The sequence below is a fragment of the Microcaecilia unicolor genome, chromosome 9 (genome assembly GCF_901765095.1).
Source record: "Microcaecilia unicolor chromosome 9, aMicUni1.1, whole genome shotgun sequence".
In the NCBI taxonomy this organism is placed as follows: Eukaryota; Metazoa; Chordata; class Amphibia; order Gymnophiona; family Siphonopidae; genus Microcaecilia; species Microcaecilia unicolor.
In genome coordinates, this window is record NC_044039.1 from 148,615,021 (window position 1) to 148,642,854 (window position 27,834).

Below are 27,834 nucleotides of genomic sequence, written 5' to 3' on the forward strand. Positions count from 1 at the left end.
CTCACTGGGCGGTTTGACACGTTGGACTTTATTCGGGAGTTGGAGGGTGATGAGGAGCGGCAGGAGCGAGCTACTCTTATAGTGACATTTGTTTCTCAGTTTGATAGAGATCGGATATTGAAGTTATTCTTTAAATTTCGGAAAGAAAAGTTTTTGAATGTACAAGTACGGATGTATCCTGATGTGACCAAGGTAACGCAGAGGAGGTGACAAGCTTTTCTTAAGTTGCGCCCTACTGTGTTTCAGTTGGGGGGCCTCTTTTGGCTCAATTATCCCTGTAAATGTGTGGTGAAGATGAATGCTGTTAAGTATGTGTTTTTTGAACCTGAGCAGTTGAAAGCATTCCTGGAGTCCCGGGGGGATAGGGGAGCTCCTTCTCTGGAGGCAGGGGCGGAGATTGTATCCCCACCTCAGTTATAATTGCTGCCATTACTCCCATCAGAGTCATTTTTTTGTGTTGGTTTATATGGATTTGATTTGCCCAAGATGGAGATTGGTTCCTTGGCTCTATTTGTGGACTAATGGGGGAGGCGGGTGAGTGTGTGCGGGTAGTGATTTCCTGTGAAAAGATGTTCTTACAGATCTCCTAGATTGTACAAGAGGTGTTCTTGATCTTGTATGTGTGAAATGAATAAATAAAGGAAAAAAAAAAAAAAAGCAACAGAGCCAACATTAGAGCAAATTAGTATACTGAAAAATCTAGTCAGTTACTGCTGTTTAAGAATGAAAATTTGTAAACACTGCTTCAAGTAGGCTCAGGAGAAATAGTAACAATCATGGTGAACGTGAAGCCCTCTACAGTCACACATATCATTGCTGTGTTTTAAAGACATAGACCCCTCCACTCTATCAACCTCATATCTAGTAACTGCATGAAATACTGGACACATTACCAATATTAAAACTTTGTATCTGTGTTTCCTGAACAGCTGATTCATAATTTGCTATATGGTACCCAATAGCATCATTTGGTGACTGGGACAGTTTCAGCAATTTTCTCCAGCATGGAGAGATGAAAACAATCAATGGTGAATGATTGATAGTAAAGTTAACCACTTTGGTAGCTCAAACTTAAATTCCCTCATTATATGGAGAGTGATTTTGACAGACCAACTGATAAGGTATTAACAATAACTGTACAAGGTTCAGTATCTCCTCAGATCTTGTTCTCCCATTGTTTTATTGATTTGGCCAAACCCTTTCCGCTATTGTAAAAATAATACAAAACAGCTATGATTAAGGGTTATAACTTTCAGTTCATCAGTATAAAATAATCTATAGACCACTACCAAATCTTACTGCATCATTATCTGCTTTCAGATTAGTATCTAAACATGAAGCTTTGCAACACCCCCCTTGATAAGTCATAATAAAATCCTTATATCACCCACTTGCTATAAAACAGGAAGTAAAAATAAAAGCAACAAAGCAATCCTTGTACTGCTGGTAAGCATCCAGCCAAGGTTAAGCAAAAGCCAGAGCAGTAAAAGTGCCATTTAGTCCTCCTGCCAGTGCTCCAGTGCCCACTCAGGCATTGTAGTGGAATAGTCAAATTCTGCTCCCTTGTACCGCAGGGCATGCAAATACATCACCAAATCCTTGGGCGTTGGGTCTGGCCTCTCAATCTTACATTCCCCACACAAAGGGTCCTTTGATACCCTGTGTGTTTCTTGTTCATTGGGACCACACCCTTCACTGATTGTTTTACCCTCTTCTATCTTTACATCAGGGCTCTGGCAGGATTCTTTAGCTATCTCCCCCTTCACAGAAAAGTCCACACTGGAAACGTCTACTGTTGCAGGCTGGGAGATGCCAGATTCTTCAAAGTCTCTGCCTTCTATTACAAGTTTCAAATTATCTTCTGACAGATCCAGAATATCCAAGCTCTGTTTTGCTCTATGCTCTTCCACCAAATTTTTGAGGAGTTCATCATCTGTTTTATCAATGTTACCATTCTTTCCTTTTGTAGGACCCCAAGCATTTCTGTTATAGATAGGGTCATTAACTATGGGGTGGCCCAAGAACTGCAAATGAACCCGAATCTGATGGGTGCGGCCAGTGTATGGGAAGCATCTAACCACGCTGGATTTGCCATTATAACTGAGTCTTTGGAAAACAGTCTTGCAGGGTTTGCCTTTAGGATCCACACACAACGATCCAACCTCATAGAATATCAGAATGGGCTCTTCACAAGTCAGTTCACATTCAGGAAACTCTCCAACTACCCGGCATACATATTCCTTCTCTAACTGCAGGGAAAAAAAAAAAAAAAGATACATTTATCAAATTGAATATATATAGTCAACTTAAGGAATGAAATTTATTATCGACATAAAATCATAACCATAGCATAAAAGTTTCTCCCAAGATCTCTCTATCACTCGTTCACCTTCTGTTTCACCTATTCTGTTTGCTCTACTAAGTACTGTTTAACTGCAAGCTCTTCAATTAAAGCCACATAAAATGATGTACAACAATGATAATTGATTCAAGTCAGAAAACTTAGAATAATAAAAAGCCAGAAATAAAAGATAAAAACATACAATTACTGAAGAACAGGAACATTTCTAACCCTTTCCAAAACATAAGGAAAGAAGACATCCTCAGATCCAAAGGTAACTTACTCCAATCAATAGGACCCACAGCAAAATGCTCTACATCTCCATGCTTCCTTGCAAAAAGTAGGCATTTCTAAGAATTCAGGCTGAGATAATCTCAGACTATGTGCAGGAACATAGTTCTTTTTTTTTTTAAATGTGTTTATTGGCAAGAGAGAATACAATTTATGCAAAACAAGCAACAATATAGAACAAAAACAATATGCTTAAAATGCACCTACATACATGCAGGTAAAACAGAGCAAGGAAATAGCGACCTAGCTAAGAACAAGGAACAAAAGAGCTATTGTTGCCACTTGAAGGTGTAGTGAGATATTACAATCATATCCTACTCTCCTTTTTCTTGTTTTTCAAGACAGTTTAAACAAACAAATAGAACACAACTCCCCTACCTCCCCTCCACCGAGGCTGAACCGCACCCTATAAAGTGTATTTTTAGGGTGTTTTTATCCCTCCAAACATGGTGGTCCACCCACCAATACCTAGGAAGAAATAAATCACCCAAGGCTGCATCAGATTGCTCTTTATTAAATACCTTATCAAGTATTTGCACAATTAGCAGATCAGTGGTATCTCACTAGGAGTACAGAACATTGCTACACTAAATTACTTTTATATCCGAGACTCCAAAGGATGTACCAGCAATCAAATATTTTTATGTATTACTCTCCAAATATATGTACAATCAATTGCTTATGGGTACCACAGCTACACATAAGTGTTCTTTTGGGTCTGAATCTCTAATGTTTTATTTAGGGTCTTTTTCATCCTTACCCCAAATTACCAACTAAAGCCAATTTACAAATATAAAAGACTCAAGGATACTTATGAGAAAACAATAGGATTACTTGCCAATTGATTGGTTTCTCATGGGAGAGAGCAGCCCTGCTTGCACAAATGTGCTGGCTGTGGCTGTCTCACACCCTAGAAATAGGAAGTACAATTACTTATATACGCTCATTAACATAACAGGTCATTTTCTGACAATAATCCCATTTATTGGATATATACTAATTTAATGGTTAACACTGATTGGCTATGGTAATGAGTTGATTAGTATTTACTGGAAAAGCTTAATAATAAACCAGCTCTTACTGGAAGACTAAGTCATCTTCCTGAGGAGTTATTTTGTTCTGTTTTTCACCAAAACATCTGTGACCACCATGTTGCCAAATGATGTTACTCTGTTTTTCCACCTACGCCCGTTCCTCTTTCTGTTGCATGGTGCGTCCCAACAGCTCAGGAGTCTTACTGGAAATTCAGATTACAGTTACTGGCCTGTAAATGTTTTCTGGCATTTTTATGTTTAAACGATTTTATTAACATTTCAGCATACCGAATCCGAACAAAACATTTTGCTTGGTACAGTTCACCAATGAATTATGCTGTATAAAACTTACATTTTACTGAACAATGTCCAAAGCTTTTAACATTTTCTCCCTCACCCTAGCTGTCCCTGCCCCCTTATCCTCCACCACTTATTGATTCAACAAATTACCCATCAACCGGTTCCATATACCTAGAATTGCCAGCAACCCGTGTCAGCAAAGATTGGGTAATAATCACTTCATCAACTCTTTACGCTTCCCTCTCCATCTTATCCATTCCCATAGCCCTCCACTCTTACAGAGTACCAGAACTCCAATAATTATGAGTAATATGGTAAACATAACTTACAGCTTCTCTACTATTCCAGTATAACCCACTATCTCTGAACATATTAACAGATCCCTATATCATAGCAACCATCCCCAGCTCTCAACCCACCCCTTGATCGGCACCCCCCTTCCTCTCCCCCCCACACACTCCCCCCTCTCCTCCCCTCCCCATCCCAAAGTTCCTGACCAGGTCCAAGTATCTCTAAAACTCTTCCTTACTAGTTAACTAATAAACTGCGCCCTTGAGGGCTAAGAACTTGCAAATAAGGTGACCATATCTGAAGAAAAAGCTTCCTACACTTAGGTGACTGTCTCGCCTCTCTGGCCTCCCAAGACACCAAAAGATGCACTTGGTTCCGCCAGTGCCAGAAGGTCAGGGCCTCCGGCCAGATCCAGTATTGCAAGACACATTTTCGAGCTACCAAGCTCAGTTTCCTACACAACAGGCTTGCATATCGGTTCAGGGGGGCAAAGGCTTTAGGCTTGTCTAACAGAAACTGCTCCTCTGTCCCTTGGACTTTACTCCCCAACCTAATCAAAAAGCTCCGCACCCGCTGCCAAAATGCTCTCACCACCGGGCACTCCCACATTGCATGGAAAAACGTACTGGAACTCCCCCCCGCATTTCAGACATGTCGGATCCCCCTCCCCTGTCACCTTCACTAATTGGGCTTTTGTCATGTAACCCCGTAAAATCACCTTATATCCACATTCTCTCAGCCTTTCATCCTTTACCAACATCCGTATGCTTTGCAGTGTGGCTCCCACATCCCATGCCGCTAATGAAACTCCTAACTCTTTTTCCCAATTACTTTTCAGATAATCATAATTCCTCTTAGGCCTTCGTCCTATCAGTGACCTATGTAACCCTGAAACTGAAAGACGCTCCTGAAAAAAATCCCGCAGTTGTGCTCCTAGACTCCCTCTTAAGGCTGGCTGGTCTAAAGAATTCATATAATGTTTTATCTGTGTATATGCAAACCGATTTCCCAGCCACACCCCAACTTATCTTGTAAAACTTCAAACAGAAGAACTTCCCCTCTTGCTATTAGTAAATGCTCCAACTTCAGAATACCTTGATGCTCCCAACTCCGAAAAAGCGAGTTATCAGTTCCAGCCTCAAAAGCAGCATTTCCTATAATAGGTAGTTGGTCCGTGACATATGGGTTCCCCCCTAGCAATCATACTAACCATTGCCACACCTCACGCATGGATCGGAGCAACATACTCCCCTTCAATGTGGAAGGAGCCTGGCTCTGAGGGAGATGCAAAAGTGAAAAAAAAATCATGGGGGGCAAAATGCTCCTTCTCAAAACCCACAGGCGTATAATGCTGAACTGTTGTAAACCAATCCCCCAAATGATGAAGTAGGCTCGCCTGATTACACAAAAACAAATCAGGAATCCCCACTCCCCCCTGCCTCCACCCCCCAACTAATACTTCTTGCTTAAATCTAGGCTTCTTACATGCCCAACAGAAACGGCTAAACAATCTATTCACTATTTTCAAGTCCCTCCTCGTGAGTCTAAGGGGCAGTGTCTGCAATACATAAAGCCACCTAGGAAATATAACCATTTTTATCAAGTTGACCCTGCCTAATAACGACAAAGGAAGACCCATCCAGCAGTCTAACTGCTTTTTTGTTTCATCTAATAGGGTTCCCACATTCAAGTTATGCAACTCCGTTATGTTCATTGTAAGCCTTATACCCAAATATTTGAAGGAATTATTTGCCCACCTCAGGGGAAAACCGGGGCCCCAAGCATTAATGGAGACCGCTGGAGATGCCAAAGCTTCAGATTTACCATGGTTTATCCGAAATCCAGCAAAATCCCCATATTCCTGAAAAACCTCCAGAAGTGTCTCCAAAGATTCCACCGGATTTGTGATATGCACTAATAGGTCATCCGCAAATGCTGCTATCTTAAAAATCTGGGGGCCAATCTGAATCCCTTTAATCAGCGGGTTCCCCATAATTTCTCTGATAAGCGGGTCCATGGTCAGCACAAAAAGAAGCGGTGATAGAGGACATCCCTGTCTTGTGCCCCTTCTAATAATAAAACTGGAGGATTCCATCCCATTGACCCAAATTGTTGCACTAGGATTGGCATATAATGCTTGGATTGCCGCTACACATTGCCCCGTGAACCCATAATTTTCCAGGGACGCAAAAAGAAAGTCCCAATTAACCCTATTGAATGCCTTTTCAGCGTTGAAACTGACCAACAAAGATTGCAAGTCCTTACTACTGCTGCTTTCTAACGTAGCCAAGATTTTCCTAAGGCTTTTGGCTACTGATCTGCCCTTTATGAAGCCCACCTGACTCACATGGGTTAATCTCGGTAGCAATTTCTTTTTTTTTTTTAATTGAAATTTTCTCAAATACATAATGTCAAACGACCAACTGCACATTTACATATTGCTTCTACATCATTCTGTCCCTGTCCCCAACTTTGACCCTCCCTCCCTTCCCTCCCTACCCCGGTGGTGAGTGAGCCTGTTCCTTATACTGTTCATAAAGTGTCAATATTTTGTTGAAGACCAGCATGGACCCTCTTCACATAGCTGTTAATTTTGACATTTGATAAAGATGCTCCACTTTCCTATTTACCACCTGAAGTGATGGTGGTTCCACTTGCCTCCAAGCGCGAGCCAACCCTAGTCTTGCCGCTACAAAATATTGAATCGCCAGTCTGTGTTGCCAGCTAGGTATTGCTGCTGGTCTGAAGTGTAGTAGGCAGTGTTCTGCCCTCCATGGGTATGTCCTCTGTAGAACTTTATTAACCAGTTGCATTACAGCTTTCCAGTACATTTCTACTTTGTCGCAGGACCACCAAATGTGATAGAATGTGCCTCTGTGGCCACATTCCCGCCAACATTGCCCCGACACTTCCGGGTACAATTTTTGTAGCCGGTCAGGGGTGTAGTACCACCAATATAACATTTTAAAACCATTTTCATTCACCGTTTGTGCTAGGGATGGTTTAAGCAAATATTTGTAGCTCCCCTTCCAAACTATTTTAGGATAGGTGGTCTGTAGCACCTCCTCCCACTTCACTTGATATAGTACCTGAGGATCGGTTCGTCCCAGCAGGGCCAAGTATATATGGGTTATCCCTCCCCTGCCTCCCCCTCTATTGACCACTAAATTCCAGGGCTGTTTTGGCTAGGTCTAATTCATCCTGTGCTTTCTTCTTAAGGAAGTTGCGCAGGTTGCAGTAGTAGGTAAGGTCTCTCTCCATCAGACCGTATTCTTCCTGAAGATCTGAAAAGCGTATCATTTCCCCATCTTTCCATATTTGACCCAACGTACGTAACCCCGCTTGAGCCCATATATCAAACACCTTTTCCGATCTCCCCAGTGGAAACCCCTTTGCCCATCGTATTGCTGTTTGCCGATAATATCTCCTCTCTGGGAACATGCGCCTCCTCAATTGGTACCATGTCCACATTGGGTGTTTCAAACCTAGGGGCATCTTTTTGATTATGGGTGCCAACTCATCACCTGGTATCCACAAAATATCCTCTATTTCTTGCCTACCTAGCCATCTCGGTAGCAATTTCGCCAACCTATTTGCCAGTACTTTTGCATCAAAGTTCAATAAGGAGATAGGGCGGTAGGATGTTGGCTCTACCGGGTCTTTCCCAGGCTTAAGCAGTACCACAATTTGTGCCCTATTTAACAATGGCGGCAGCTGTTTTTCCTCTACCAGTTGATTTAGAAATTTAGTAAGGTCAGTAACAATATTTGCTCCAAGTAATTTGTAGAACTCAGCCCGGAGACCGTCAGGTCCTGGGGCCTTCAATAATGTGCTGTGGGCTATTACCATCCTCTGTAATCAGTTTATTAAGCCGATCAAGATCTCTTTGAGTAAGTTTGGGCAAATCAATATTATCTAAATACATCTGGTTCGAGAGCCCCGATTCCTCTGCTGGTGCATAAAGCTCACTGTAAAATGCCTGAAAAATATCACATATTACTTTATCCGAATTGGTGCATCCCCCTTCTGGACGTTTAAAAGATAAGATATTTCTATTTCCCCCCCCTTCGGCCTAATCAGCTTTGCCATCAGTTTACCAGCCTTATTCCCCTGTTGATATAACCTATATTTATAATAAATTTGAGACTTAGTTGCCCTACTATGCAGGAGTTAATTCAAAGTTGTTTGTAAACACAGTACGTGCTGTTTATGATTTGCCTCATGAGTCCTACCAAATCGCCGCCTCGCTTGACAGAGCTGGGTACCGAGTCTAATAATCTCCCTATCCCGCGAGGCCCGCACAAAATGAGTGTGGCTTATGATTTCCCCTCTAAGCACCGTCTTTGCTGCCTCCCAAAACAGAACAGGATCAGCCCGATGAGCTCGGATATGCATCACGTACGCCTCCCAGCAGGCAAGCAGTCGTGCCTTAAGCACTGGGTCATTATAATAGTCAAGCGGAAACATCCATCTTTTGCCAAATCTCTCAGAAGCCCGGGGTACCCACTCTAACATTACCCATGCATGGTCAGAGATAGCGTACGGTCCTCTCCGCTCTTCTGACCTTCCCAAACAACTGCTTCGATACTAACAGGTAATCAATGCGCGACTGCGTCGAGTGTGCCCTCGACAAATGTGTATAGTCTCTATCAGAAGGGAGCAGCAACCGCCACACATCTACCACATCTAGCATTTGACTTAACTGCAGTAAGCCTCTATTAAGTGGTAGGATGATATATTCCCTGGGGCCGATTTATCTATCAATGGGTCCCACACTGCATTAAAATCGCCTCCCACCATTATTGCTGCAGATGACTGCTGCAACAGGAGATTAATCACTGACTGATAAAATCCCCGATCATAAGTGTTTAGGGCATACATATTAGAGAGAAGCAGTTTCTGTCTCTCAACCATTGCCTCTACAATATACCGTCCCACTGGGTCTGCAGCTATTGTTTTTATTTTTGATGCTAATCCTTTTCTGAATAGGATCGCCACCCCCCCCTTCTTCCCCTGCGCATGGGCCGCTATACAGTCCCCCACCCACCATGTGCTGAGCTTGGCATGCTCTACTTGATTTAGATGCGTCTCTTGTAAAAGCGCTGTCTACCTTCTGTCTATTTAATTGTTGCAAGATCTTAGACCGCTTTATAGGTGAACTAACCCCACGACTCTATCCACCAAAAAAACTTTAATGTATGCCAGAGAGGACATCCCAGCCTCTGTCCCCCCCCCCCCCCCCCCCCCCCCCCCAGGTGTTATCCCTCAGGGCGTAAATCCAGAAATCCAGGATCCGGTCAGGAACCCATCTATTCCCTTTATTCACAAGAACCCCAAAATTAACCCCACACCGTCCCCTAGCCCCCCCCACATCCCCTCTCCCATCCTAGCCCCTCCCCCACCCCCCAACCCCTTGCACCAGGTCCCTTGTATTGGAACCATCACACCCAACGTCCCTCCCTCCTTCCCTCCTCTTTCAAAAGCCAATCTTTCCAAGATTTATGTATGAATGGTCACTCAGTCTCTTCCAATACCTGAACACATATGAAAACATAGATTCCCTCCCCCTCTCTTTTCGCAGCAAATCCCTCCTCTGCTGCTTCTAAACTTCCTGTCCTACAATCCATAAGACAGTAATAACTCAATAACAATGATCCACTAGTGCAGTGTCTCACTTGCCCGGTTCCCACATTGTCTCCTCTAACAGCCGTGCTGCAACTTTAAACAGAGCAGAAGAAAAAGATTCCAATATGTTATCCCAACCACCGCTTCCAATCACTCAGATAATTTATAATCCAAACCATTTCAGCGGTCTGCAGAATTAGCTTGATCCAACTGTTGCAGAAATTCCTGGGCTGATTGTGCTGTATCATAAAATTTTGTAGCTCCATTGTAGGTGATTCACAGTTTTGCTGGATATTGTAAGGTGAATCTGATCTTCTTGTGAAATAGCTTAGAGCATACTCCCGAAAAAGTGCAGTGTCTTGCAGCCACTCCAGCTGAATAGTCCTGGAAGCACCGAACCTGCGTTCCTTCATAAGTCATTGTTTTCCCAGCTTGTAGTAGTTGTAACACTTCTTGCTTCTGAGCATAATTTAGGAAACGCATTATCACTACCCTGGGTTTGTGGGTTCCCGCTGTTTTCACGCCTAATCGATGGGCCCGCTCTATATGCAAGTGTCCCAGGGCTTCTGGGAGCTGTAGTTCTTGTGAGATCCAACGGGACAAGAACACCTCTAGGCCCTGTTCCGAAACACTTTCCGGTAAGCCTATCATGCGGAGGTTGTTCCTTCGAGACCTATTTTCAAGGTACTCAATCTTCTCTTCCATAGCCAGTAATTTCTTTTTAAGGGAGTCTTGCGATTCCTCTAGCACCGTCATTCTGTCTTCAACCTCACTCGCCCGAACCTGGAACGCTACACAGTCGCGAGAGAGGTCAGTGAGTTGAGCTTGTACTTTTTCAAGCTTAGAGTCTATCAGGGAAAGACTGTGCTCCAGCAAGTCCTCCATCACTGAGGTCATTTCTGCGGTTATCTCAGTGATCCATGCCGATGACACCGTCGGGCCGGGTGGGCTTACATGCGGCGCCATTTTGTCTTCTCCTCCCTTGCCGCGGAGCTTTTCTTTTTGCACGCTTCTGGCCGCCATAGCGTTATCGGTGTGGTTGAAAACACTCCTCCTGCACCTAGACACCTTCAGGTATCGTCTGGCTTACAATTTTATCTTGGAGACCCGATAATTATACACCGGAGGGAAATCGGGAGCCGGAGAGGTCGTTATCACCAGCCTCCCTCGGTCATGACGTCACGTGATCCTCTCATTTTTAAATCCTGAACTAAAGTCTCAGGCCCTGAACCAAGGCTCTCAGTTATGATAACAATATTCAAAAGACAAATCTACTTTTTGATAGCAGCGAACTGTACCAAGCGTGTGTGACACTGGCTTCAAATGCTAGCATACAGGTGATTACTCCTCTGGGTGGGATCCATATTTTCCCCCTTCTCCCATGTCGCCATCTGTAACATGCTGGCATACCACTTTGCCAAAGGGGGGGGGGGGGGAGATTCATCTGCCCATCACTGCAAAATAATCTTTTTAGCCAGCACTAGAGCCAGGAGGGTGAATTTGCAGTGCGACTCTGAAAGTCACCTGTACTCCCAGTCTTTGCAGCCGGCATAAAGTGCATTGCAATAGTCCAGGTAACTTAATACCATTGACTGTACCAGGTTCCGAAAAATGGCCCTTGGGAAGAAAGGTTTTACTCTTTTGAGTTTCCACATAGAATGGAACATTTTCTTAGTTGTGTTTTTCACGTGATTTTCAAGTGTGAAATTTCGGTCAATGGTGACTCCCAGAATTTTCAGGTTGTTTGAGACGGGGAGGGAAAAGTTTGGAGTGGATATGGTGGTGAATTTATTTGTATTGTGTTGTGAGGTGATTATAAGACATTGTGTTTTTTCTGCGTTGAGTTTTAATTGAAATGCGTCTGCTCAGGAGTGCATTATTTGGAGGCTTTGGTTGATTTCGTTGGTGATTTCCTTTAGGTCCTTTTTGAATGGGATGTAAATCGTGACATCGTCTGCATATATGTATGGGTTGAGCTTTTGATTGTCTAATAGCTTGGCTAGGGGTATCATCATCAGGTTAAAGAGGGTTGGTGAGAGGGGGAATCCTTGGGGGACACCGCATTCCGGTCTCCATGGGATTGATGTCTCTGCGTTAGTTGTTACTTGGTATGATCTTGTTGTCAGGAATCCTCTAAACCAATTAAGAACGTTACCTCCGATTCCGAAGTATTCCAGGATGTGTAATAGTATTCCATGCTTGACCATATCGAAGGCACTGGACATGTCAAATTGTAGGAGAAGTATGTTATTGCCGGTTGCGATTGTTTGTTTAAATTTGTTCATTAAAGTTACTAGTACTGTTTCTGTGCTGTAATTCGATCAAAATCCTGAATGAGACTCATGTAGAACTGAGTAGAACTGAGTGTTTATTTAGGTGGTTAGTGAGCTGCTTCGTCACTACACCTTCCATGAGTTTGGTTATGAGCGGGATAGAAGCTACTGGGCGATAGTTGGTTAGGTCGTTTGTACTTTTCTTTGCGTCTTTCGGTAGTGGAGTGAGTAGTATATTTCTTATACATATTAGGGCAGTACATTTAACATGTTAAATGTATAAGTTGCATTAAAAATTTTAATGAGTTAATGCTATCATCCCTCCCCCACTTAGCCAGCACCTCATCTTGCTTCTTCCGGTACAGGACTCCAGCAGCTCCCCTCTCCTCTGTGGCTTCTTCTCCCTGCTCTTCACCACTGCAGGAAGTTCTGAGGTGGAACTTCCTGTTACAGAGATATGCTTCAGGCCGGGTGAGAAGCAGCACTGTTTTCACTGCAGTGCTAATGAGCAGGGAGAAGGAGCTGCAGAGGAGAGGGGGGCCGCTGCAGTGCTGTGCTAGGAGAGGTATAAGGAGGTGCCACTGCCAGGTAGAAAATGATCAGAGAAAAAAAAAGGAAATCAGAGAAAGAAAAAGATGTAGACCACGGGGGGGGGGGGGGGGGGGGGGGGGCGGAGAGCGCAGGACAAAGAAGAACGAGAGATGCAGGGGGGTGGCAGGGGAAATGCTGAAAATAGGGGATCAAAGAAGGGAGATGAGAGGGGAGGAAAGAGAAGAGAAGGGAACCAATTGTGATCAAGAATGAATGGGGGAGGAAAGAGAAGAGAATCAATGGTGATCAAGAATGGACGAAAGGGAAGAGATGGTGGCCATGGAGGGGGAGGGAATGAGATGGTGCCTATGGAAGGGAGGGTAAGGGGGATGAGATGGTGCCAATGAAGGGAAGGAGAGAGTAAGGGAGGGGAAGAAGGGAGGAGATGGCGCCCATCTGTATCATGCAATCAACCATGCGATTAAAACTTTTATATATAAAATATATATCTTTTTTTTTTTTACTACTTTTTTTTAATCCCCGACCCCTTTCCCTCTGCAACCCAACAGTAACTCCTGGCCCTAGCTTGTCCCCACTCAAACCCTAGCATATCTCTGCCCAAGGCAGCAAATGCCTCCTCCAGCGGCTCTGATCCCATTGGTGCATTCTCTGCCTGATTTGGTCCCTGGCCCCATCCCTTCCAGTTCTGTACATGGTTGGTGCCAAGTTTCAGATGCTCCCACGGTTTTCAGGGCCTGCTAATGGCTCACGAGACAATAGCTTTGCAAAGTAGATTCAAACTAGACTTTTCTTTGCAATCAACAGGTTCATAATTCATTTATAACACCAAACTGATGAAGGGTCTGACATATTTTATTCATAAACTCTCTACTCAAACGGAAGAATAAACCAAATAAACTACCTAAGTCCTCTATTACTAACACTAAACCAAAATTACTTAGGATAAATCAAACCAATCATTTATACATAAAGCCACCAATATACCTTAAATTATTTGAATTGTGCTCAGTCCATATCCATTACACCCATAGCGTCCCCAAGGAAAGCATGTGGTAGTGTTTAGATGGAACCATCATAGCACAATTTGTGTTCCACCTCCTCAAAGTGTATGCGCACATACCTGCTACTACTAGTTATAATGCAGCTTGCAATTACTGATATTTCAAACCCATATGGTGCAGATCACACTAAATCAGCTACACAGTCTAAACATATCTTATTATACCTCAAATACTAATAGCCGCAGACATGTTTTAAATCTCAATTCTAAGTAATACTCACTTATAATGCACATACAGTTTGCTATGACTACTAAATTTTCACATACCACAAACATCAACATCACTGATAGAAAAACACATAGTCAGTGAGCAAAAATATATATAGAAAAAGAGTCACTTCCCTTAGGAACCCAGCGTGCTCGTGCAAGTGATTTAAAATCTCATCAAAAAATCATTCGTGCGTTTCAATCTCACGCTATCTCACTCATTTTCCCTTTAACTCTAGCTGAGTTTCGAATATCTTCCTCAGAAAGGGAACTGTAAATATAGATGTACATCAATAATCCAAACAATTTTTAAACCATGTACTAGAATATAATTAAATATTTATACACACTCTACTTTCATAACTAAAATCAAAATACTTACATAAAAATTTCCACTATTAACTTCAATGTCGGGCACTATCCCCGAGTGGGTAAATATCTGGAACACTCCCAACTCTCCAGAGCAATCAGCTGCACAACACCTTGCTCTGTTCAAATACCCAAAGGGGGCAAACCCATTGGTTCCCATGCAGCCAATGAAAACGAGAGAAAGAAAGGGCCTCAAAGCAGCTAGAAACACCCATATTTAAAGGAGCCATCACACACAAGGAAGCCAAACCCACATTGGCACACTTCATAACCATTCAACTTCTCTGTTTAAACCCCGAGGGTAAACAGTGTCCCACATGTAAATGAATTGTTGTTCCTTTTTTAGTCAAGATATCACTCAAATTTCCTCCCCTCTGTAAATTAATTTGTAGGATCACAGTATATTTCAAGTCAGTAATCTGATGATGAAACTCGCTCCAATGCTCAGACAGAGGAGCCTCCCTTTTACAGGTACGGATATTACTGATGTGTTCCCCGATGCGTGTTTTAATCTTCCTCTTCGTGTGCCCTATGTAAAAAAGTCCACATGGGCACCATATGCAGTACACAACTCCAACCGAGTTACAATCAGTCTTGCTATGCATGTAGAAATTACGATGATTATTATTGGGTACACTAATCGTGTTACCCTCATAAACATGCTGACAATATATGCAGGATCCACATTTGAAGTGTCCTGGTTGTTCATGCCAATCCGGACTCCGCCCGGATAGAATCTCACCCAAATTACGCCCTCTCTTATAGGCGAAACATGGGCGATCTATCAGGGGTGCATGTACTTGAAGAACAATCCAATGTTTACATATTAATTGCCGAATAGAGCTAGACATATTCGAAAAAGGAAGTACACAGACCAGAGGATGTGAATTATCTTGATCCTTCGATTGCAGTAACCACTGGCGTTCCACATTAGAGGCCCTTTTATAAGCCTTCCGGATAACCTTATCGGGATACCCGCGCTGATAAAAGCGCTGGCACATAGCTGCTGCCTGTATTTTATAATCTTTTTTATCTGTACATATGCGTTTTAATCGCAAAAACTGACCAGAAGGAATATTATCACGTAAATGTCTGGGATGAAAACTTGAGTAATGGAGCACCATATTGCTATCAGTCTCCTTTGATTTAAGTTATGAAAGTAGAGTGTGTATAAATATTTAATTATATTCTAGTACATGGTGTAAAAATTGTTTGTATTATTGATGTACATCTATATTTACAGTTCCCTTTCTGAGGAAGATATTCGAAACTCAGCTAGAGTTAAAGGGAAAATGAGTGAGATGGCGTGAGATTGAAGCGCACAAATGATTTTTTGATGAGATTTTAATCACCTGCACGAGCACGCTGGGTTCCTAAGGGAAGTGACTCTTTTTTTATATATATTTTTGCTCACTGACTATATGTTTTTCTATCAGTGATGTTGATGTTTGTGGTATGTGAAAATTTAGTAGTCATAGCAAACTGTATGTGCATTATAAGTGAGTATTACTTAGAATTGAGATTTAAAACATGTCTGCGGCTATTAGTATTTGAGGTATAATAAGATATGTTTAGACTGTGTAGCGGATTTAATGTGATCTGCACCATATGGGTTTGAAATATCAGTAATTGCAAGCTGCATTATAACTAGTAGTAGCAGGTATGTGTGCATACACTTTGAGAAGGTGGAACCCAAATTGTGCTATGATGGTTCCATCTAAACACTACCACATGCTTTCCTTGGGGACACTATGGGTGTAATGGATATGGACTGAGCACAATTCAAATCATTTAAGGTATACTGGTGGCTTTATATTTTATTCATAACCAATGTTGATTTTATGAGTGCCTTAATTTTAATTTACACTGCATGTCAGCTCTCTCTTTATCCTTCAGCTATGGCTTCCTACTGCATTTTTTTAAACTATGAAAAGCAGGTTTGTTGTTATCTGACTGCAAATAATATTCTATTCATCTGCCCAGTATCAGCAGCATGGCCACTAGCCTCAGGAACAGAAACCAGAACCATAGGAATCACATATAAAACTCCAACTTTGTAAACAAAACGTGCTAACCATTGTAACCATCCTCTTCAAATGTTATTTGACTGTGACCAACCTGACGTTCTCGGATCTGTCCATGGAGCCTCTTCGACACTTCTGGAGTTTTAGCAAAGATCAGTACACCAGAGGTCATGCGGTCTAATCTATGAATAGGGTGGAGCTCCCTCAAATTATGCTCCTTGCCTAGAATAAAGATGACTGTGTTGTGTCGGAACCTGCTACATGGGTGCACTGGAAGAGAAGACGGTTTGTCCACAACCACTACCTCTTCATTCTCAGCCAAGATGCAGATGGGTTGAGCAGTGACTGGGGGTTCATGACGGTGCACTGTGTTCCTCATGAAGTCATTATTCTAGAAGAAATATATATCCCGTTAGAAGAAAAACATATGCAGTTCAGCAACAAAAAACTGTGCCAAATGGTTAGCTACACTTATGGAAAATGGAGGGAAAAAGTAGATCATAGCAGGGCTCAACAAATCCCAGTTGCCAGGTCACCACGGCAACTAGTCATTAGCTTCTGGCACCTAAGATTTTCGTGGTCCTTTAAATATAAAGATTTTCTGCTTCTTTGTGCACTTTTTGGTGTTGTGAGAGCGTGTCACATAGTACAAGAACTCTCTCAAGATGGTCTTGTGAAACTGATCTCCTCTGGAGCACTCCGTATGTTTTTCCCCAATTGCTGTCCTATCAGTTTTGTAGTTCCATCCCCTTCCCTTCAAACTGTCTTGAACTTACTCTTCTTGTTGCTCTCTTTTGTACTCCTAGATTATAAGCAGCCCTGAAGGCCCCCCTAGGGCAGGATAGCAAGTCCTAATACACTTGAAAACCCGACAGCAATGTGAGAGTTCCTGCACCACATGGCTCAGACTTGCACAGAATCAAGCAGAGCAGGAAGTCCATACTTCCACTGCCACAGACAGCAGGTCGTGGCTAAGGGCTGACTAGCTTGCAAGAACAGGGATAAGGGTTGGGGTGGGGGGAGATGTACTGATTAGCTTGTGGGAGAGTGGGGTAAGAGCTTATGGAGGTTATTGACTGGCTTGCTGGGGGATGGGATGACTGGTTCACTTGGGCTGCAAGGGGGCTGATTGGCTTGCAGGAGTGGAGGCAGCAACTAGGGCATTGCTGACTTGCTTGCTTGCAGAGTTGACTGACTTGCTTGCTGGCTGGTCTGTTGGGATACATGCTGGGTGTTGAGGGCTAGCTGTCTTGAAGGGCACTGACTGTCTTCCTGGGGTGCTGGAGGGGTTGATTCAAAGAAGGGAGATAGTGGAATTAGGAAGAGACTAGTGGGAAGGAATGAACTAAAAAAGACTGAGTAATGACAGGGTGGTGGGGGAAAAGGGTGATGATGGGGGTGAGACGACTGCTAGCTCTATGTTTTTCGCAGTGACTTGCAGGGGTGCGTCAAGGGCCCTTTTGCTAAGTTTTAATTTTCCCTTGGGCACTGCCTTAGTAAATCAGACCTTAAACAAGGTACAGCAGATCTCAGAAAAAAACTTCATCCACTACTCAACTTCAATGGAAACAATTGGGGATGGGGGCGGGGCTGAATTGCTGGCTCCTAATCCCCAAGAATATTTGTCAAGATCTGATTCATACAAGCACGCACATATTACAGAACACAAGAGTCAAGTAGGATCAGTTGAAAGTACTAAGACGTTATCTTTCTGAAAACAAAAAGTTTTGATCAATGAACACAATTTAGTAAAACGCCTCCTTGCTTTCGGCAACACCTTTTTTCAGTACAATGGCAAAACAGCCTTTGGTCACAGTGGAAGTGGCTGGCAGATTTCCCCTGAGAAAAGGCTCACTTCCACACAAGCGTTACTTCATTAGAAAACCAGATGTGTTCAGGAATGAGACAGAAGCCAACAGCTTTTCTTTTGTTTCTAAATATACCACTCTTCAATGGAGGATTTACCCGTCTGTGTTTTGCGTCCTTCCAATGCTCAGGGGAATCAGGCAGCCCCGGGCCATCAACACCCGGGGGTAAGCCAGGTAGCAGTGCAGTGTCAGACACGTGCGGCAGAGCTCTTTTCAGCATGAAAGCTTTATGCATTAAAAGCACAGACTCCGGGGAGAAACACTCACCCTGACCCTCCGTCTCCGAATCAGGAGAAACGGGAACGGGAGCTCCTCTGGTGGCCTCTAACCGAGGTGTCCCCCTGCACTCAGACTCCTCTGCAACAGCGAGGGTCGAGGCATGCGGCGCTTACAAAATGGCGCCCACTGCCAGCTCCATTGAGCGGGAATAAACATCGCTCGCCATGCTCGTACCACCTCTAGCGTCTAAAGAGCACGTCTTACAGAGCCCCACTGCTGATCTACGTTTACCACAATGGGAGCAGCGTTTAACTGCTTCAGCAGCCATCGTCCGACCGGACGGAATTATATAAGTAAAATGGCGGCTTCGCACCAAAACTTACCCCGTTCAGAACGGCGTCCGCAGGACCTCCCCGGAGGAGCTGGGCACCACTCTCACCTCAAAAGACCGAGTCAAACGAGCTCCGGTTAAGCTGCACGTGTAAAATAGCCTCAGAATAGCCATGCAGAACCAATGCGTATTCCTTTTTTTTTTTTTTAACGCTGTGAGGAAAGTTGGAGGCAGGCAGCAACAGAGGTACTCCGGTAGGCAGGGGGACGGGTAAGGCAGGGAAAGGGCGAACCTATATGCCTTCAAAGTGGGCACCACCAGCCACAACACCCCTGCTTCAACTGGCAAAAGCACAGGAGCCACCCCAGGCAGAATTTTTCCAGGAGCTGATCAAGCTATGTCCACACCTGCTGGGAGATAGAGCAATACTGAAGGCAGATGGAGCTAGCCGTCCACAGAGCACTAAGGTTTTTCAGTGTTCTCTATCTCCACCTGCTGGTAGGTGGACATAACCCATCAGTTAATGGATTCATCTGCTGATGATGACAAGGAATGAGTAATTAGCTAAATTTTCCTAAAAAAGCTTTCAATTTTGAAACAGGTTGTGACTTTTAAGTTTCGAAGTTCAAAGTTATATCAGCCAACATTCTTTTTAAACTCTTAAACAACAAGCAATTTCAATTATACTTTCCCCAGGTAAGAATTATTTAAATAGTTTTCCTTCTTCCTTTTCCCTTCCCAGTTCAGTGTGTGAAGAAAAGAGACACTGGATTATGCCCTACACCAAAACCTAGAATCGTAGCCATCCAGTCAAAAACTCAGATAAGTATTAGCCCCACTATGTTCTTAATTCATGTTTACTTTTTTTCCCTAAGTGCTTGTTGCTCTGTGGTAAATTCTCCCCTCTTTATGTCTGCTTCCTTTTAGGCTGTCCAGCTGGAAGCAGCTATGCCTCCTACATACATGGTTTTACCAAAGGGAAATCGTGCCAAACGAATCTCATTGAGTTCTTTGATTGGGTGACATGAGACTTGAATCAGGGACGAGCTATGGACGTAATCTACTTAGATTTCAGCAAAGCTTTTAACATGGTTCCCCACAGGAGGCTCTTAAATAAACTGGATGGGCTGAAGACAGGACCCGAAGTGGTGAACTGGTTGACGGACAGACGCCAGAGGGTGGTGGTGAATGGAATTCGCTCGGAGGAGGGAAAGGTGAGTAGTGGAGTGCCTCAGGGATCGGTGCTGGGGCCGATTCTGTTCAATATATTTGTGAGTGACATTGCCGAAGAGTTAGAAGGTAAAGTTTGCCTATTTGCGGATGATACTAAGATCTGTAACAGAGTGGACACCCGGGAGGGAGTGGAAAATATGAAAAAGGATCTGAGGAAGCTAGAAGAATGGTCTAAGGTTTGGCAATTAAAATTCAATGCGAAGAAATGCAAAGTGATGCACTTAGGGAATAGAAATCCACAGGAGACGTATGTGTTAGGCGGGGAGAGTCTGATAGGTATGGACGGGGAGAGGGATCTTGGGGTGATAGTATCTGAGGATTTGAAGGTGACGAAACAGTGTGACAAGGCAGTGGCCGTAGCTAGAAGGTTGTTAGGCTGTATAGAGAGAGGTGTGACCAGCAGAAGAAAGGGGGTGTTGATGCCCCTGTATAAGTCGTTGGTGAGGCCACACCTGGAGTATTGTGTTCATTTTTGGATGCCATATCTTGCTAAGGATGTAAAAAGAATTGAAGCGGTGCAAAGAAAAGCTACGAGAATGGTATGGGATTTGCATTACAAGACGTATGAGGAGAGACTTGCTGAACTAAACATGTATACTCTGGAGGAAAGGAGAAACAGGGGTGATATGATACAGACGTTCAAATATTTGAAAGGTATTAATCCGCAAACGAACCTTTTCCGGAGATGCAAAGGCAGTAGAACGAGAGGACATGAAATGAGATTGAAGGGGGGCAGACTCAAGAAAAATGTCAGGAAGTATTTTTTCACGGAGAGAGTAGTGGATGCTTGGAATGCCCTCCCGCGGGAGGTGGTGGAAATGAAAACGGTAACGGAATTCAAACATGCGTGGGATAAGCATAAAGGAATCCTGTGCAGAAGGAATGGATCCTCAGGAGCTTAGTTGAGATCGGGAGGCGGGGCTGGTGGTTGGGAGGCGGGGATAGTGCTGGGCAGATTTATAAGGTCTGTGCCAGAGCCGGTGGTGGGAGGCGGGGCTGGTGGGTGGGAGGCGGGGATAGTGCTGGGCAGACTTATACAGTCTGTGCCCTGAAGAGCACAGGTACAAATAAAAGTAGGGTATACACAAAAAGTAGCACATATGAGCTGTCTTGTTGGGCAGACTGGATGGACCGTGCAGGTCTTTTTCTACCGTCATCTACTATGTTACATTCATGCAAGAACCTTAGTATTTTTGTTTTGACTGTCATGTCCCCTACATCAACGCAAGCGGCGTCCTCGGGCTGTGCGGGGTCCCATCAACACGCACACTTGACTGGCACTGCCTGCGCCATGTGTGTGTAAGTCCTCTCTGGGTTTATTCAGAGAGCGGTGGTTGCAGGCTTCTTAATTGCTTTGCTTCCATACACCTGTGTCTGCTCTCTCTCTGCCTGGCTTCCAGGCTCCTTGATTGCTTTGCTTCCACCCACCTGGGTCTGCTCTTCCTCTGCCTGACTTCCCTTGCTTCTCTCCTATTGGTCTTCCGGTTCCTCCTTCCCCTGCTCTTGTCCTATGGCTGTGCCCTTTCTCCCTGCTGATGTCAGACGCCAGCACTTTATCAGCTGAGCACTCCCTGGACTCCATGCTTCGGCTTCTACTTTGGTAGGCGTTTCTAACTCTGTAGTCTGCTTCTTATCTACTGGTCCCTTGTTGCTGACTTTGCCTGTACCTGGATTACCCTTCTGCCTGCCGCCTGCCTGCTGACTTTCGCCTGTACCTGGATTACTCTCTTGCCTGCACCTGGATTACCCTTCTGCCTGCCTACTGATTTTCGCCTGTACCTGGATTAGGATTACCCTTCTGCCTTCCGCCTGCCTACTGACTTTCGCCTGTACCTGGATTATTCTCTTGGCTGCCTACTGACTTTCGCCTGTACCTGGATTACTCTCTTGGCTGCCGCCTGCCTACCGACTTGCCTGTACCTGAATTACTCTCTTGGCTGCCGCCTGCCTACCGACTTGCCTGTACCTGGATTACTCTCTTGGCTGCCGCCTGCCTACCGACTTGTCTGTACCTGGATTACTCTCTTGCCTGCCGCCTGCCTACTGAGTGCCATTTGCACCTGGATTACTCTCTTCACCTGCTGCCTGCCTGGCCGATACATTCATCACCCTGCTTCCAGCTCTGTCCCGTAAATCCTGCAGGCCGCCCACACCTAGGGGCTCAACGTCTGGGGAACGGCGGTCAGCGCAGGTGAAACCCGGGTTTGTCCAGCCGCCAAGCAGAACCTGGTCCAAGTACCAGGCTCAGCAGCACTCTACTTGGTACAAGAACTCACAAGTCTGACAGATTAGCCTGTGCACTCAGTTTTGCAAGAATTAAAAAAAAAACAACAACAATTTATCTGCACACTAAGGTAAAGTTATTTTAAATGAAATCTTTCTTCACTAGCTCGTTGCTTGCTTGCAGAGGGTACCATGGGAATCCAGAACAGATGCCAGGAGACACCAGGAACACAATCTGAAGGTATGTATCTACTCCCTTACTAATAAAAACCAAACAGAGAAAACCTTTTCTTCCTGTATAGTGCTAAGTATGACCTGTACTCCCAAAAGGCACCTATTTGTGACAAACTTGCCAAAGCAAATTCCCTATTTCTTCTCCCTCCCGGCTAAGACAGGAATGGGATGCCCCTACTCTCAACCCCCCAGCTTTCCCTTGAGATACCTATAACAGCTAACAGCTGCCCCAGAGGTATGCTTAGCCACTGCTTCAAGCGAGGCCACCAAGAGCAGGGAAGAACTACTCAAAGAAGAGAGGTTTGCCAACAAGGAAAATGTTAAATCTTTTTTCCTCTCTCTGGCAATGTCTGGATTAGACCCAAGGCCTTACTTCTCAGCAGCCTCTGTCTACAGCAACCTCCTTCCCAAAGCAAACTCCCAACTGCTCAACTACCCAAGCCGTTGTCACGTCAACCAGACCCGCTCTGTTATCATTCCCTACCCCTGCAGCCAATCAGTGCCCAGTTTCTCTTGGAACTACACAACTCTTAACATGTAGTTCTCAGCGCCAATTTGAAACACTAAAATCCCATAGATTATAATGGGAAAAATGTAAATATTATATTTTAAACACAAAATTAATGTTCATCTTCACCAAATTCGCTACTCTGTTACCCTATAACTAAAACCCCTATGGTTTTCAATTTTAAAAACAAATAATTTCCTGGGTATCACACATTTTCCTAAAAAAAAAAAAAAATCCCTAAATTTCCAACATAATTCCCTCACAACCAAGTAAAAAATTCTCAAAAATTCCCCTTTAATGACTATAACTAAATCCCCGCCCACGTGTCCTAAAGCGCTGCAACTCTCCGAACCTGAAACTTACTTCTTAGACAAAAACAATCATAGCCCATTTGAGGGAAGCCCCTCGAGACCACTACAACCAAAATTAACCGTTCAAAACTTTACCCAGAGCCCTGTTAAAACGTGACCCCCAAAACCACATTTTAAAAATTAAATTAAAATATCCAAGGCCCATAGGACCTCTTACCTGGTTCCCTGGATGCTGAGAAGGCCACCTATTCCTCAGGAATTGGTCTGGTAGGTTGTCCCCTCGCAACTCTATTTCAAAACCGCAAAAAATCACAATTTTCCACGGAGCGCCACTGGGCAGACCCAAAAAAACAAGGCCCCTGCTTCAATTTGGGCCTATCAGGAGCTCCGGAGTTAAACTGAGCATGTGCACACATGCGGTTGAGAAGGAAAGGGTTTTCCCTTCAGGTGATTCAGACGATGCTGCAATCTCGCAAAACGTGCAACGTCTTTGGCCTATGTGCGTGTGTGGCGCATATTTGAAGATTGGTGTAGGGACTGGACGTGTGTTCCTTCGACAGCTTCTGTGTCGTGCATTTTAGATTTCTTGCAGGATGGTTTTGAGAAGGGCCTTTCATTGTCATCTTTGAAGGTGCAGCTGGCTGCTTTGGCGTGTTTTCGGGGTAAGATGCAGGGCAGGTCGGTTGCGTCTTTCCCGGATGTGGTCCGTTTTTTGAGGGGGGTGAAGTCGCTTCGTCCGCCTCCCAGCAAGCTAGGCCCAAAGCCGGGCATTTTCCTGCCAGCTGCTGTCTGCCTCTCCTATTTGCGGCCAGTGTGCCTTTGCAGTTGGTTGCGTTTTTGTCTGCTCCCAGCCCTGGTGTTATCCACTGGCCACCTGGGATTGGGCTCAAAGTGACACGAACAGGAAAAGAACCACCCTCCAGCCTCCAGATTCTAACCGGAGTCTATCCAGCCCCCTGAAAGAGCCACTGGCAACCAATAAAACTAAAACATGAGCCAAAAAAAGGCCCAAAGAGAAGCGGGACTAGCTTGGACCCAAAAATGGGTCCCGGGAAGGGACATGACTACCCCTGCAGCCCCAAATGAACCTGGGACTCGCCAGCAGCCAGTAAGTTATTTACAGTAAGATAACAGCGCCTATATAATAAAAAGCACCTCCAACATTCTGAAGCTGGCACTGTGGCAGTGTAGGGTTTGTAAGTCTGTAGTTCAGCGTTTCATTGGCTCTCACTGTCCCGCCCTCACGTCGAGGAAACAGAATGCTGCATAGTTGCCAAGCAAACGCGACGTCACAGGAACGAAGAACCAATCAGACAGAACGGAACTTGGAGGAGGGAAGTGGAGTGGATTGAATCTCTAACAAACAATCATATACAGGGAGGTACAAACATCAGTGGAGGCAAGTGCACAGAACGGAAGGGAAGACATTTAATCACTTTGTCACTCACACACACGCGCACACACACACACAATCACTCTGTGTCTCTCTCTCTTACACTGTCTGTAAAACACACTGTCACTCTCAGTCTCTCACATGGGCATTCTCACGAGTAAGGAGCTCTTCTGATGTGATTGTTAAACTGATTGAAGGGCCTGACAAGGAAAACGTTTACCACATTGTAACACAGTTTACACAAAAAATACTGTATATGAAGAAATCTTACACATGTAAACAACAATTATATTCAGAATACAACCGTGGAAACATTAATGGCAGGAACTCATTACATTGCTAGCGCCCGTTTCATTGCGTTAAGAAACGGGCCTTTTTTTTTTTTACTAGTTTTAGAATAAGATGTATGAACAGTTTATTCTGCCTAGTTCACTTCTCTACTGTAGAAGTTGCCATACAGTCATGACTATTAACCAATACCATGATGGCTTTCTAAGAGTTTCATTATAATAAAGAGGATGATAAACATGGTCTCCGTTGTCTTATAAGATCAACTTCTTGTAGGCAAGTAGATATAAAATGAGTATTGCATGGTAACCTAACACCAGCATGAATTTTGGCAGCATCTTCCTTTCTATGGGAAGCCTCAATTCTTGTCTACCCTTAACCCATCTGAGGAGGAGAGGAAAGGAAGCTGGCAAAATACAAGGAGAAAGAAAATATTAAGTCTAAACAAACTCGAATTAAAGTGTAAAAAGAGGCCAATCAAGTTGGGAAAAAAAAAATCTGTGACAGAAATATGAATACGTTTTTGGGATAAGGGAACAGACCCAAAGGAAAACGAAATGATGATCATCCTGGTTGCATACCTGAAAGACTGGGTAGTATCGATCTGGTGGCCATACAGGATTAAAGAAAAAAAAGATTATCTTCTATATATTAGTGATTGTGGACTCACCTTCAGTACAATGTTCAAATCCTGCACCGGTTCCTCGTTGAGCCACAGACGGCCAGCTCTGGCTGCAGCCCAGTAGTACTCGATCGGTTTGGTCCTCCTGAACTCAGAGCTAAAGATCTGCAGGAGACTTTTCCCCACCCACCGGCCCTTACAGTAAGTCTCAAAGTCGAAATAGTAGGGTCGCACCTTGCGCAGGCCGCCCTCCAGGTAGCAGTCCGTCTCGCGAAAATGCGACTCTCCGAAGCTCACGCCGAGCTGACGTTTCTTTGGTGGAGGCACATACCTCTCCCCGCTGCTCGTTTTCCACTTTCTCTCTCTTCGGACCCGCTGCTTCTTGTTTGGCCGAACTGGTTCATCTGCGGCGCTCTTCCCCTTCCCAGTATGCTGCCACCGGAAAACTATACGGATATCACCGAATACATGGCTCCAGCTCTCCACCACGCGACCACGATCAGGAGCTCTCAACAAGAGTTTGGAGCAGTCTGCCAGCACCGATCGTAGCTTCGCGTTCAACATGATTGAAGCTCACGAGCAGAGGCCACAACAGTTAGTGCAGCACACCCTGTCGCACCATGATTATGTAAAGCGTTCAGCACAAGGAGGTTAGGATTAAGAACAGGAAACGGTACAAGGCTATCCCTAACAGCCAACGAGGCCTTTGCAATCTGTCACAGATTCAGGTATGAGCACTTGGACCAAAACTATGGCAGACAAGGCAAGAGTCAGGACAAGGTAAGACAAGACTGGGCTAGACAAAGTGGCATAGCCAGACAGCCAATTTTGGGTGGGCCTGAGCACAAAGTGGGTGGGCACAAAATGTTCTCTCTCCCCCCAGCACTTCCCAACTCAAAATATAAATACTTTAGCAGATGAGGATCCCCAATCTCTGTCAGCTGAAGGCCTCCACGAAAGATGACCAGAACTCTTCTCCACCAAGCCCAGCAGGCAGCAGCAACTCCTTAAGCTCCTGATGCCAGCACCCCATACATGCTTAGTTGTCAGTGGCTCCAGGATGTTGCCCCCATCTGCCAAGCTCAGTACAAGCAGGGCTTTTTTTGAGGGGGTACTGAGTACTGGCTCCTTTTCCGTTGTCTGCTAAAATTGACCCATAGACCCCAAGTTTTAATGAAAGAGCTGAGGCTCTACACACCAATCCTTCCTTGTCATACATTCTGTGACCGGTTGCAGGGGGCTTGGCTATTGTGGGATGGGTCCCTCAGTGATTACCCCACCCCTGAAGAGTGGCCTAGCATTTGAGTACCGGCACCTTTTTTACTAGGAAATACGCACTGAGTAGAAGGCAGCTCTGGCCAGCTTCAGAAGAGACCCCCAGCTAGTAGGGCTTGGGAATCCCCACTAGCTACAGCAAGGGTCTGGGCTGCCGTTAGCCATGCTGGTGACCAGGGCAGAAAATAAAGCCCCTCCCCCAATTCATTCTCCTCATCTGCTGTTACAGTCATACTGACAGACCCTCACAAATTACAGAACAAGGGATCACAAATTAGAAATAAAAATAGACAAAATTGAACTGGGAACCTCAGCATGTACTGCAACACTGGAGAAAAAAAACCCCAAAACAAAAGCGCATTTCCATTTCTACTTAACACAATAAAAAGACATCCGCTATGCACATTTCCCAAAGCTAACATATTCCATGTAAAACATTCAAAGTAAAATGATTTTCCTACCTTCATCGTCTGGATATTTTATTTTTCCATCATGTTGGTTCCAGTTTGTCTTTCCCACTTTCCTGTTTGTCTTCTGCTAATTCTTCAAGCAGTTGTCCATTTGTCTTTTTTTCTCCTGTCGTTTCATTTCCTCACTACACCTGCCTCAGATATATTGATCCTTCCATTTTCGCTCTTTCCTTTCTTTTTTGTTCTTTTCTGCCTCTGTACACTCAAATTTCATCCTCTTTCTAAATCTTTTCCTTCTTTTTACTTTTCAGATATCTATCACATTTCCATCTCCTTTCACCCACTAGCTCTCCCATTCCCCATCTCTCTCCTTCCCAGCCTTCTATCTTCGATCTACGTGCCATTACCATATTTCTACCCCCTGTAATCACTATTCTCTCATTTTTTCCTTGCCATCTCCACTCCCTGGGCCTCTCCCCCATGCTTTCCACCATTCCCAGTGTCTCCCTCTCTCCCTCCACCCTTGCAGCCCAGCATCTGTTCCCTCTTTCT

General features: G+C 44.4%; 1 protein-coding gene across 2 annotated transcripts; it reads right to left on the bottom strand.

The window, feature by feature from the left end:
- Positions 1-672: 672 nt before the first annotated feature.
- On the bottom strand, positions 673-26,308 carry LOC115477624 (RNA pseudouridylate synthase domain-containing protein 2-like). 2 transcript variants are annotated; one of them, XM_030214627.1, is made up of 3 exons: positions 25,646-26,308; positions 16,462-16,758; positions 673-2,249 (listed from the first exon to the last, which is right to left on the bottom strand). In XM_030214627.1, exons 1-3 carry the CDS (start codon positions 26,159-26,161, stop codon positions 1,497-1,499), a joined length of 1,566 nt encoding a protein of 521 aa, XP_030070487.1. In that variant the 5' UTR covers positions 26,162-26,308; the 3' UTR covers positions 673-1,496. The 2 variants fall into 2 exon arrangements, with proteins under 2 accessions (XP_030070487.1, XP_030070488.1); XM_030214628.1 differs by lacking the exon at positions 16,462-16,758.
- Between the last annotated feature and the right edge of the window lie 1,526 nt (positions 26,309-27,834).